This window comes from Hyalella azteca, unplaced genomic scaffold, assembly GCF_000764305.2.
Source record: "Hyalella azteca isolate HAZT.00-mixed unplaced genomic scaffold, Hazt_2.0.2 contig17278, whole genome shotgun sequence".
Classification (NCBI taxonomy): Eukaryota; Metazoa; Arthropoda; class Malacostraca; order Amphipoda; family Hyalellidae; genus Hyalella; species Hyalella azteca.
The window spans coordinates 260,646-273,919 of record NW_025947067.1 but is presented as its reverse complement, the minus strand read 5'-3'; the positions used below and the strand labels follow the sequence as shown (position 1 = coordinate 273,919).

General features: G+C 38.9%; 1 protein-coding gene across 5 annotated transcripts; it reads left to right on the top strand.

Annotated features, from left to right (window-relative positions):
* Positions 1–940: 940 nt before the first annotated feature.
* Positions 941–13,048, top strand: LOC108671773 (N-acetylglucosamine-6-phosphate deacetylase). Of its 5 annotated transcripts, none has more exons than XM_047885191.1 (9): positions 941–1,371; positions 2,166–2,305; positions 6,092–6,226; positions 6,746–6,875; positions 7,844–7,932; positions 8,407–8,545; positions 9,450–9,619; positions 10,200–10,448; positions 10,587–13,048. In XM_047885191.1, the coding sequence occupies exons 1-8, from the start codon at positions 1,152–1,154 to the stop codon at positions 10,431–10,433; spliced, it is 1,257 nt and encodes a 418-aa protein (XP_047741147.1). In that variant the 5' UTR covers positions 941–1,151; the 3' UTR covers positions 10,434–10,448; positions 10,587–13,048. The 5 variants fall into 5 exon arrangements, 4 of the variants coding, with proteins under 4 accessions (XP_047741147.1, XP_018014835.1, XP_018014834.1 ...); XM_018159346.2 differs by having other exon boundaries at positions 10,200–10,465; positions 10,512–13,048; XM_018159345.2 differs by having other exon boundaries at positions 10,200–13,048.
* Positions 13,049–13,274: the final 226 nt, after the last annotated feature.

Here is a 13,274-nt window from a genome sequence, read left to right as displayed (position 1 = left end):
GAACGGCCTAGATAGTATTGGCCAGAAGTGTTGAAGGCTACGTTCCGGAAGGCAGGAATCATGATGGTCCATTACATCCAAGGCAGTGGTGGTCTTCGGTAGGAGACTCATGTCCCCATGGTTGATGACTGGGCGAAATTAAAGGTTGACCCATGAGAAGCATATTTTCACGGATGGAGCTTGTTGTTCGCCTGTGACGTCACTGATCTCAGTGACGTCACGGGCATTAACCAATCAACGAAATGCGATCAAATCAGTCAACCAATCCGCTATGGAATGACGGGCTTGTTTACGTTTCTCGATCTCAGTGACGTAACAAGAAAGCTGAACCTAAAGGCGGAACTTCTCGTGGGTCAACCTAATGGGTGCGCAGCCGTAGACCAGCAAATTAACGCTCAAATCAGCCCTGGAGCCAACATCAAGCATCTAAATGCTATAGATATTGTCATCTGGCACCTAAGCAGCTGTAGTCGCAGATCTTTGATGCTTATCCGAATTAGGTTAGGTTAGGTTAAGTTAGTTTAAAACTCGTATAGATCCTATTTTCATAGCGTAATGCAGTCAAGTGAGCAGAAACTAAGAAAAGCCGTCCGGCAGTCGGTGAAAAAGGCGGGGAGACGGGGTAAGCGTGGAGGTAGAGTTATGCTGGGGGAAAACAGCTGCGACGAACGGACGGGCTGGAGTGCTGGCTGTGTATCAACAGCGGTATGGCGTAGGGAGTTGCTTACCGAAAATCGTGAGGAGGTTAGACGGCATGGCATAGAGCTGTTGGACGGTTTTAAATACGGCGTAGAGCGATTGTATTGGTGGCTTACTTCTCATTAGCTCGCTGGTTAATTTCCATGAAGGAGATTTGTACCTTTGGCTTTTTAACATATAATCCCTTAGTCTACTCTGCCCTTTAGCAGGCTTACGCACGGAAAGGAGGATGAAAAATGTGCTGGTCTTGGGCAATGCTGGCCTCTGGCATGCATCCCAAAAGTAATCGGTTTTATCGGTTTCACAACACTTCAGCACCTGCGGAGAGCTACGGTAGTTAGCATTCACTGAGACACTGAGTCTGATTCAGTAACAGTGACATTTAAAATCGTATTCTATGATTGCAAGCTCGAACTCGAGTCGGTGAATTATCTGACCATTTCTACATTAAAATGAATTCCTCTGGTAAAGACGATGATGTAACTATTCAGTTTCGTAATTGCAGAAGGTTCCTAGATGGTAAAATTGTTTCAAATCAGCAACTTCTAGTGAGGAACGGAAAGATTATTGACCCTGAACCGGTATTTTATTGCGAGAAAAAGAAACCCACAACAGTTGTTGATTGCAAAAATGCTTTACTTGTTCCAGGCTTCATTGATGTCCAGATAAATGGTAAGGACTTAATGTAATTTTAATTTAGTAGATTTATCCTCTCATTTACATTGACTACCTAGACAGTAGACTCACTGCCACAGTGAGTCCGAGTGACTGTCCGACTGACCGTGAGTCCGTGACAGTGCCACTGCCACTGGAGTCTCTGGTCTCTGAGTACTTTCTTAGTTCTTACTTCTGAGGTCAATCATGATACTAAACTAAACTTTGCAGTCTGTGGCACTGTGCTGAGTGGCAGCTTCAATGTTATTGAATATTGATGGTACCGTATCATGGTAGGTAAGTTATGACTGGTCAGTGGTCATAGCTACTCAGACCTTCAGACACTCAGATGGTCAGATATTTAGACTAGATTTATAAAGCTGCTTGTTTGTAAAATGTAAATTTTTCAGCCTTAGAAAATAGAAATGAAAATCTATGGTATTTGTAGTATGCATCTGTGAGTTTAGTTTTTGTGCTGCAAATTTTTTTGAAACTCGAAGGTGCAAACTCGTCTCAAGTCATCAGTAATAATCAGTTATACGTCACTTTTATTTTGAGGCAATAATTTTTTTAAGTTGCATTTTAGCACATGAAAATATGTTGTTTATGGTCAGCTCGTTAGGTCACTCAGGGGGTCAGGGTCAGGGGTGGATCTGTTGAAATTTGGAAATTTATTCATTTTCTACTCTCATCAAGTCATCATGTCAACTCAAAATAATGACAAAATGCCATAATTTTTTCTTATCTTTTTGCTTTTTTCTGATATTAAGAAAATTTCTGGAAAATACTCATCTTGCTTGATTTATTTTCAGGTGGCTATGGCTTTGACTTCTCATCTGACCCCACAAAAGTGGCTGAGGCAGTCAGTGTTGTCTCCAAGGGGCTCTTGTCCACAGGCGTCACATCATTCTGCCCCACGCTTGTCACTTCTCCTCCTGAGCTCTACAAAAAGGTTTTAGAATTTTATTCAGTTATTTATGATTCTCAGACCTGTATAAAGTAATGTTTATTACATAATTTTTAAAATTTTTATTATGTGCCTTAGGCTTATATTATATGTTTTCAAAAATTCTCAATTTCTGTATTATTATTCATATATGTATATACTATCAAACACGGAAATAACGGACAGCTTTGAGCATTTTTCCCTAGCAACTTCTTACCATGAAACATTTCATAAATAAGTTTGGGCTCATTTAAAAGGTATTTGCAAGGGCTATCATATGGTATCTCTGAAAAAATTCCATATGCTATTTTTAAGATGCTAAAGGCAAAATAAAAGCCTCCTGAACTAACCCTGGGAATGGGGTAATAAGGGATACTTGAAATAAAATTTATTTTTAAACGTTTGAAGCATGCAGAGTGTACTACTCATTCATTACTAACACTAACAGTACTATGAAGTCTTCCTCTTCCTCTGTAGATGATGTAGATGTAGAATAAATGACATTTTCTGTGATTTTTACTTATTTTTCCTTTATTGATACGATATTACCTTATCCATACATTACCATATTATTGATGTCATATTACCATATTCATGGACATTCCATTGTGCATTTAAAACAACCTTGTTTACTGCAAGTTTCATATCAGCAGCAATGTAGTATTTCTTCTGTAGCTATGCTTACAGGATGGCTTGTAATTTTGCACAATTTTAATTGAATCAAGTGCATTCACTATAACAAATAAAAGATTGTTTCAAATGTAGGTACCTGAAACAGAAAGGAATATTTTTGTGACAACCATCATATTTTTTTGAGAAATTAAAATCATAGTTTAGCCTAATTATACTTTTCATTCTATGTTGCCCAGTGAACAATTCTATCTATGACATTCCATGCACAGTTTTGTGATGACCAATGATGCATTTTTTGTTAAGCAAAATTTTTTTGCTGAGCAAGGTAAATGTAATTGAAATTTTTTGTTGTTAATTGATTTATTTGTTAACTGGAGCCTTTGCTAACCAAGGTTCTAGTGTAAATGCATTTTTAGAGGTGTCCCTTGTTACCCCATCATGTGGAAATGGCCATCATTTTTTTTTTTGAATGAGCCACACAAATTCTGTTAATCGTGTTTTTAAGCCAACACTAGTGTGCATCCTTTATGCAAGTAAAATTTTTTAATATGGTTAATATTTTTTTTGCTACAGACCTTAGCAGAGGTACATTCCCAAAATCTAACTTTTCACCCTTTTTCAGGGATTTTTTAGAGGTAGTAAATGTATGATTTCTTAACCCGCTCTATTCTACATAGATAGCAAAAGTGTTGAACTTTATGGCACTATTTTTGGTTTTGCAATATTTTAATTAGTTAAGCTGCTACAGCATTTCTACGAAATGTTAGAGGACTGTCCCTTTATTATTGGTATACCCCGTTTGACGGTACCTAGTGATTCTGTATCTAACCTTATGAAGGGGAAATGTGAAAGCTTCTTTATGATGATTGTAGATGCAAACTTACATTTGCAATTTCAAAATTTTCTGTCTAGATTGTGATGATCCAAATTTTTCACTTTTTTCAATTCTATACAGAATCATTACATGATGTATTACAATCATCCATCTTCTGGGATTTTACCTCTACTGTAATTTCGTTATTTTCTGAATGAAATTTTGTGATAAAAATTTCTGAAATTAGTTAATAAGCAAACATCAATAGGGGCCTCCGGCCTCTTAAGGCGGGTGATAATACCCACCCAAACTCTAGAGCAAACTTACCTGAGTTTGCGGCATAGCTTGTAAGGACTGGCTATCATACGCCTAGCCGCAGTGGCAACCCAGGAATTTAATGCAGGTATAGCCGTATAGGCCTGTGTTGTAGCTGTGCAATGCATACTACTCAACCATTGCACTGGCATACATGTTGACAACTAGCAGCAGACTCTGTGATATATGCAGCAAAATAAAACATGATGTGCGATCAATTTGTGAACGATGAACTTAGTTCACTATTAGCTGTGTTCATTTTATCTTGTGGGCATACCGAATGCCACATCTAGCATAGCCACCTATGTAACATTTATGTCAGACCTTACTTGGGCGGTAGCGACGTAGTGCAAGCATGTCTGAGCGGCTGTGAGTCAGGTAGTTGTGTCCCGCTAGCCCTACAGTGAGGTTCATACCTGTTCTCACTCCGCTCTGTCAACTCTCAGCTATTCCTTGCTCTTAGGCTGAGTCGTGGCTGTGCCGTGAAAGATTAATTAAACTGCTCCTCAATAATGTACCTGATGTCACTCTAGTTTAACTTTTAACCGTGCCTGTTTTTTTTAAACTGTGCTTTGCAGAAATATAACTACGTTTTATCTGTGTTACCGAAGTTTTAATGGACATCCCAGTGCAATAAAGTGCAATTGAACTTTTTACAAGATGTTAACGGCGTTTGGCCGTAAGGGCTCTGATCATTCTGACAAGTTTAATAGTTGCGGCAGGCGCCCGGTGACAAATTTTAAATTTTATTTTCAATTTATGCAGTTTTTCAAACAATCAACTCCAGCTTACTTAAATACTGAAATTATTTTATTGTATTGATGCAGGACGATGTTCTTCACAAAACCTATATGCATATATTGCCATTATTATTTTTTTAAGATCACATCACATAGAAGAGAGGTTACAGAAAAGTATCAAAATTTAAACTTTTACTTGTAATTATGCTATACCCTACTACAGAGACTGTAGTTTGCAGTACAGCATACATTGCAGTTACTTGACTGAATGAGCAATGACTAATATAACAAGTATTCAAGATTTACCTACGGTATCATCGAAAATGCAAGTTAACATGTTTCAGTTGAAGTGAGTTCCTCAGAAATAAGATGTGCTTGGAGTGACTTTTTTCCGCAGCTGTGACTCACATTTTTAATTTGCAGATAGTTCATTCTAATTCAAAAGTTGTGTAAAGCACTTGTCTGACCTGTCTTAGAACAATGAAATGGTACAATGAACACATGTATATTATGCGGCGCCATTTTACGCACATCAGTGAAAAGACTTGACATCGAAGAGCCTTTTGCCGCTTGACGTTTTTGCAGTATTCTTTGTCTCCCCTGCACCAGTGCTGTCTCGCCCGCACCAGTGTTGTCTCGCCCGCACCAGTGTTGTCTCGCCCGCACCAGTGTTGTCTCGCACGCACCAGTGTTGTCTCGCACGCACCAGTGCTGTCTCGCACGCACCAGTGCGAGAGACAACGGGGAGACAACAACGAATTTGTTTTGAGTGCATGATTGTTATACTTTTCATCCTATTTTTTTTTTGGTCTAATGCAAGAAATAATTTTCCGGTGCTCCAGAATTTTTTCTGTTTTTTTTTTTTTACATGCACAAATGTATATGTAAAAGCTAGATATTATATTCTTGTATATTTCTAATGATTCATTATTTGAATTGTTTTTAATTTATTGCTTTGGAGTTGAGGTGGTATTTTCTAATGCTAGAGTTTGTTTTACATGATATTAAATGAAGTGCTACTCTGTCTTCATGCAAAATGAATTGCCCAAAATTTTATTATAAGGAGGCTCCTGGAGGCATAATAGACAATTTAGTAAATATATCAATAATAATAGCATTTGTAATAATAGTATAGTGACAAAATTGTTTTCTGCATCCTTTTAATACAATTTTGAACTATTCATATCCTATTGAAGCAGCAGTACCTAATCAGTGGCAGGGCATTCTTTTGAATGTTGAATTTGTTATGATATAGAACTTGATGTATATTTATTACAATATTTCATGCAGGTGTTGCCGCAGCTGAGCCGTAGACCAGGCAGCAGAGCAGGCGCAGCTGTCCTGGGGGCTCACGTTGAAGGTCCCTTCATCAACCCTGAGAAGAAAGGTGCTCATCCTCCTGAACACATGCTCACTTTTGCCAAGGTCTGCCTCATTCATTTCTCAACTTTATTCTATATCTAAACTTTATTTCTGACTGGAATTTTATTCATCTCTATTGTGAACTTTATTCAAGACCTAAACTTTATTCCTGACTGAAATTTTATTCATCTCCATTGTGAACTTTATTCAAGACCTAAACTTTATTCCTGACTGAAATTTTATTCATCTCCATAGTTGTTGTGAAGCTTAACTTTTATTTATTATGTTATCTATTGCAATCTATAAAAATACAGCATAATTCTATTGAACAAACTCGCTCAAAAAAAAGACATGTAAGGCCTTTCATTTTATGCACACTTATTAGTTTGATTTGTTTTTGTGTTAAAAATACGTTTTTTGTAACAAGTTTTTAAAATTAGCAACATTTTCTTTATACCTGATGATATATTGCTACTACAGCCTAAATTCAGTTATGTTTGGAGATACTTTGAGATAATTTCCTCTTGTTCAGTGATGATAAACAGAAGTAAGATCAATATGAAAGATAAGATGGTATTTCAGGGCCCTGGAGTGCTGGAGGAGGTGTACGGGTCGCTGGAGCACGTGGCCATGATAACTCTCGCCCCTGAGCTGCCTGGAGCTGAGCAGGCCGTTGAGTTCCTCGCCCAGCGTCGCGTTGTTGTGTCTGTCGGTGAGCCGTCAATGTCTATGAGACTTGGCTTTTATTTAGCAGTAATGTAATCTTGAATCCCTTGCACCTCAGGCACCTTAGGGGTTGGTAAATTAAATTTAATCTTGAATCCCTTGCACCTCAGGCACCTTAGGGGTTGGTAAATTAAATTTAATCTTGAATCCCTTGCACCTCAGGCACCTTAGGGTTTGGTAAATTAAATTTAATCTTAATTCCCTTTCACCTCTGGGGTTGGTAAATAAGGAGATTCTTATAAATAATGTAAATGTAAAGTTAATGACAAAACAAACCATCTCATGACATTTCAAGAGAGAACTTTTAATTGCCGTGGATTGCGAATAATTTACTTCAATTCCATGCAAACAACTCATTAGTGCTTTCGAGTCATTAATGGTACCAGTGTATTGAACACACTCTAAAATGGAAACTTCAAAATTATAACTGGATGACATTTGTATTATTTCCATTTTCCAGCAAGTTACTCATTTTGAAGACAAACTTTACTGCCAAAAGTAACAATGGCTTTAGTTTGTGCCCGTCGCCAGGCTTGCTTCCAGTTGTCGCAAGAACGCATGTCTCTGTTGCTCTTGATTTTTCGCTTATTACTTTGAAAGCTGCAATCATTGAGCCTCACTGATGATTGATTCTTCATAGAAATTTTTCAATGCAAACACCCAGAATGAAGGAATTAATTTCATGTTCCAAATAAATTAAGTGCAAATTTTTGTTATGAAGGAAGGCGGTTGGAGCCAGTGTATTGTAGTTTCCCATGATTTTCAAGCTCTTGAAGTCTTGATACGGTTATGCTTGTTCATATACAATTCTGTTATTCTTCTGTTTGTAGTTTGTCTAGTTAACTATTGTTGATGAATTTTTTTTAAGTAACTAACGTTTATGTTAATAAATGAATATTTATTTGCTATTTCTCAGTTTGCAATGATTCCCAACTTTAATGCAACTGCTTGCAGGTCATTCGAGTGGCAGCCTGGAGCAGGGAGAAGCAGCGGTGGTGGCTGGCGCTTCATTCATCACGCATCTTTTTAATGCCATGCTGCCGGTGTGTCAACTCAACTGATCATCACAGTTATTCTGTACTAGAAAATTGAATATTTTGTTTAGGTACTTCAAAGTTACTTTCACACTTATACTTTTTGTTTCACTTTCGCAAATATTGAAACAAAATTCTGAGCCAAGCACACCAGAGTTAATCTGTACTAGAAAATTTAATAACTTGTTTACTTCTAATTACTTTCACACTTATACTTTTTGTTTCACTTTCACAGATATTGAAACAAAATGATGAGCCAAAGCAAATGATAGTTGTTAATGCTGGCAAGTGTGAATAAAAAACTATTTTGATACGGCTCTTCATGCAAGATCATTTCCTTCTGTCAAGAAAGCTGAGAAAATTGTTAAGAGTTTGAACTGCATTAATGCTGCTTTCTATATTTCAAAGATTTAGACTGTCAATGAAACAGGACAGACCGCTGTAGTTATTATGGAAAACTAATAAAAAAGTTTTGACTGTCAGTTCCATCACCGAGACCCTGGCCTAGTGGGACTGCTCACTAGCAAGGTGGTACCTCGTCCCGTGTACTACGGCATCATATCTGATGGAGTGCACACCCACCCTGCTGCCCTCAGGATAGCCCACCGCACCCACCCTGGTGGTGAGTGCAGCCCACCACACCCACCCTGGTGGTGAGTGCAGCCCACCGCACCCACCCTGATGGTGAGTACAGCCCTCCGCACCCACCCTGGTGGTGAGTGCAGCCCTCCGCATCCACCCTGGTGGTGAGTGCAGCCCTCCGCACCCACCCTGGTGGTGAGTGCAGCCCTCCGCACCCACCCTGGTGGTGAGTGCAGTTCAGAAGATGCAAACATGGCTTCAACCATCCCCACATTTCTGTGCATCATCAACTTCAATACCAAATTCTTCTCCCATACGATTTTGTCAAGATCTAAAGGTCGTACAGGAATGCAGTTGCTTTGCTGTACAGAAAAGTGCTCGCAGGTAGCTCGCTCGCGTGACGAGGCAGGAAGCTTCTCCCTATTTCCGCACTCATTGGTTTACCTGCTATTTTATACGGTTTTTTACGTTTCAGGGCTAGTCTCTGGGTTGGCTGAGGTGGCATTTTTATTGGCCTTTCACTAGAGCATTAGGAAACTTTAAGAATGATTCTAAATGATGTTTTTTGTAACAAGTTAACATTCATTTGAGTTGAATTTTGTATTTGATTTCACTTCCATGATCATTGATGATTTTCTTATACTATAATTATATTTTTATGGTCCATATAAATAATTAATTTGGTTTTTTAACATGATTTTGAATTTATGATTATATATATAGATCTCGTTGCCCATTTTAAATGCATTACTTAGCTTCATTTTTCTGAATGCTAATGTTCTTGGAGATGATATAACTGCAGTAATTTTCATTATGGTATATTTTTAAATGTATTCGGACTTTCATTTTTCTATGCTTTGTATTAATCATCGTCAGTGTGATTTCTTTTTATAAATTGTTTTTATCGTAGGGTAAGTTTTTAAAATTTCGAGTTATATTTACAGGTTTGGTGTTGATCACGGACGCGATGGCAGCGCTGGGGCTGGGAGAGGGCGAGCACAACATCGGGCAGCTGGCGGTGGAGGTGCGGGGCCGCCGCGCCTTCCTGCCCGGCACCGACACGCTGGCCGGCAGCATTGCCACCATGGACGAGTGTATCAGGCGCTTCATCAAGGTGCTGCTGCATCCTGTCTGTCTGTACTGATGATACGTAGCGTTACTGCCACCATGGACGAGTGTATCAGGCGCTTCATCAAGGTGCTGCTGAATCCTGCCTGTCTGTACTGATGATACTTAGCGTTACTGCTTACTGATGCTTACCACGCAAAAAATAGTGTAAACTTGTTTATATTCGTCCGAAACCATTGCCGACAGATACCTCGTTTTGGCATTAGTTTTTGTTGTGTCGAACAACAACAGCAATAACATGACAGCGTCTTCACTGCTCTCTGAAGACTAACATGTTGTGCGTTCTACAAACAATGCTTCGGTGCTTTATTTCCGCTAGTGCAGATAATAACCACCACGTGCTAGATTTAATTAGTTCTATATGAAAAAAATGTTCAAGTTATTTATTCACTTGCAAGAAGATACTCCCGTCCTGTATTTGCATTAAATTTTTATCGACATCCGTCGAGTGATTAGGCATTTAGCTCTTAACATTTCATTTGGTATTCAGAAAACATTTTTTAAAACAATTATTGCTCCGGAAAAACATTTATTTCTCTTTTGTTATTCATTTATTTTACTTCTAGGCTGCGGGTGTGAGCCTCGAGGAAGGTGTGAGAGCGGCGACAGAGCACCCGGCCCGGCTGCTGGGCCTGGCGACGACGAAGGGCAGCCTTGTCGCCGGCGCTGATGCCGACTTCGTCATGCTGGGCGACGACGGCGACACGCTTGGCAACGTCGACGTAATGCGCACCTTCATCGCTGGCCAGTGCGTCTATGAGAGACCTGGGCTGCCCGCCCTGCAGACCTGGACCTGCTGATGGCGATGTGGGCGCGTGTGTGGGCCGTTCAGGAGTGAACTATGGACCTGCTAGTGGGCGTGTGTGTGGGCCGTTCAGGAGTGAACTATGGACCTGCTAGTGGGCGTGTGTGTGGGCCCTTCAGACGTGAACTATGGACCTGCTAGTGGGCGTGTGTGTGGGCCCTTCAGACGTGAACTATGGACCTGCTAGTGGGCGTGTTTGTGGGCCGTTCAGGAGTGAACTACGGACTTGCTGATCAGGATATCTGTGTCATTCCGGAATTATATCAGTTCCGGCTAGTGAGGATACCTAGGTCGTTTATGGGAGGTGTACGGGGCAGCTCATATCGGATGCCATATGGGAGTATCACCGATACTAAATTCTATATCGAGTTGGTGCCTTTCAGTGCCGTTGATTGCTTGCAAGTGCCTTATTATTCTCATTAGTTAGTTACTTCAATGTTTCCTGTTCAAGGTGAATCTGCTACAGTTTTTTAATTCTTTCTATTTTCTTATTACATGCTACTTATTCATCCAATAATCATTATTTCTTTATTGCCGTTCATTGTTAAATGGTACAAATTTCCGGTGTAACACAAAACTGTACAGAATTTTTAGAGGGTAATAATTTCTTTGCCGAGAATTGCTTGCATTGTCTTATCAGATGCGATTAGTTTTACTATTAATATTTTGCTCTCTAAATAATCGTTTCTATTTCATTTGAAAATCCAATGCAAAATGAATTCTAAATTAACAAGGTTGTGCTGTGAACGTTGCAAGAATGTTTTCTTATATCTTTAAGGTTCTTCCTCGTTTCTTCTGTGTTTATTTGATCAGTGTTGGGATTTATCACTAAGTTATTTGGGTCAACCGGTTGCTTGCTCATGCTTAAATGTTCTTTGAATTTGTGGTAGGCGAGTGCCGAATTTCGTCGATTTAGCGTCCATGATGCTTTTCTACCAGCCATCTAAGTCAGGGTGACTTCTTAGTTAGTATTTTTGCACCACATTTAGTTTTAGCTTCATGCTTGAAGGGAAGTCTGTAAATCAAAACTCGCTCTGAGTCTTTCAAATCGAAACTCGCATAGGAACATTTAGCAGCCTAACTACACGTAGCTCCCGATTTCTCGTCTCTGATTGGTAGATATAGCACGGAACATTGGTAGATGTGATGCAATTCCGTCTGATTGGTAGATGTGACGGAATTACAAACTTCAACATTCAACGCGTTGGCCATTTGAGATCTTGTGTGTTGGTAATCAATGACAACTCGTTTGTGAATTCAAGAATGTTTGTCACCATCGAAACCTGTCATCAGGCTAACGAATTTTTTGGTGGGCTGAAGATACCGCATGGTTCGTTGCGAGGCGCTCGTAAAATATGACTCTCTGCTTCAAAGTTCGATTTTACCGTTGTTTTGATGACATCAACAGGAAAACTATTATACTGAAGCAACTTTTCTCATGTAACTAACGAATTAATCTAAGCTTTACTTTTTTTGCTAATTTCTCTTGTAAATGTTTGTCCTCCTTGTTCTGACATGAACAATTTTGTCTCTGACATCAATTGAGGACATGTCAGCTCGGATGTTCGAACTAGTTTATTTATTCATTATTAATTCACTATTGCCTGATATTAATGCTTGTTAAGTTGAGAGCGGTCACTGTGAGCTTGTATGTGGGTTGGTTCGGCTTGGGACGCGTTGCTGTGATTGAAATGTCTTCCACTGTCAACATTACCACATGAGCTTTGAATTAACCCTTAATATATCACGGTAAACACCGTTCATAGGGTATGGAATAACTACTGCGTTATGTACAAATAATGCTCTAAATGAAATTTTTCTATATTAGAGAATAAACAACAAAATTTCTAGTATGCCCTGGATCAGTAATTTATATTCTAATTATATTGGATTTGATACATGAAACGAATTCCCTGATTCTCATGTTTACTGCCTAATCACTAATAAAATATTGATATCTCCGGTGAATCAAAGAAATGCAGTAAATTAACAGAGTTTATTAGTTCAATTTTCTGGGAAGTACCTACTAAATATGAAAATCCGGTAGGGATTTACTGTAAAGTTTTTCCTAATTACTTCGAATGTAAATGGAAATTCCTGAGAATATAGTGAATAATCACTGTGATTGTAGGATAGAATCGCCACGAGATGATGCCTAATTTTTGTTAATGAAGTTGAACGTTGCTATGAACTGCGTGTGGAGAATTGATATCCGTGATGGTGGTTTATTATGCTAAGAATTTTGCTAGGTTGTTGACTAACTAATATGAATATTTATTTGTTTTGTTTGTTCTAATCTGGAGTGTGTGAATATAAACGTCTGAATGCGTTCTTTACGAACCATTCTTGCGTACATGTTGTCCCGCTCTTCTAGGCTCGCCCCCCTGAGCGCAGCGCGAAATTTTTATTGTTATGTTTAGCTTGCAGAGAAACAAGGCAATAATGCGCTATGTAATGCCGTTTCGTCTGTGCCTATCGTGTCCGTTTCTTCCGTAATTATCTCCCGACATATAGCTTCGGAAATTATATTTTCTTATCTTTCCATTTCAGTATTTGAGGAAAAATTTATGGATATGAAAACAATGTGCGCATAGTAAAGCATTTATTATCTTTGAATATATTTATCCCTCTGATTTTTTTATTACACAAATTTAAAGAAATTTATTCTACTATTACTGAGTTAAAATTACTCGTGCTCTTGCCTGTCTATTCAAATTCTAATTGTCTACGAACGCAATATCGAGAGTTCACGGCCATGTTTCTGTTGTTCACGTTTATAACTTACTACCTGGTTTGTCTGGTTGTTTGTTGATAAACCTGCACTCTTCCGATCGCC

What these genes read in the sequence shown, in the direction of transcription:
- LOC108671773 (XM_047885191.1), top strand. Translation starts at nt 1,152, where the DNA reads ATGAATTCCTCTGGTAAAGACGATGATGTAACTATTCAGTTTCGTAAT. An exon ending in TCGCGTTGTTGTGTCTGTCG is followed by an intron (nt 6,876 to 7,843) that starts GTGAGCCGTCAA and finishes AACTGCTTGCAG; the next exon opens with GTCATTCGAGTGGCAGCCTG. An exon ending in GTATCAGGCGCTTCATCAAG is followed by an intron (nt 9,620 to 10,199) that starts GTGCTGCTGCAT and finishes TTTTACTTCTAG; the next exon opens with GCTGCGGGTGTGAGCCTCGA.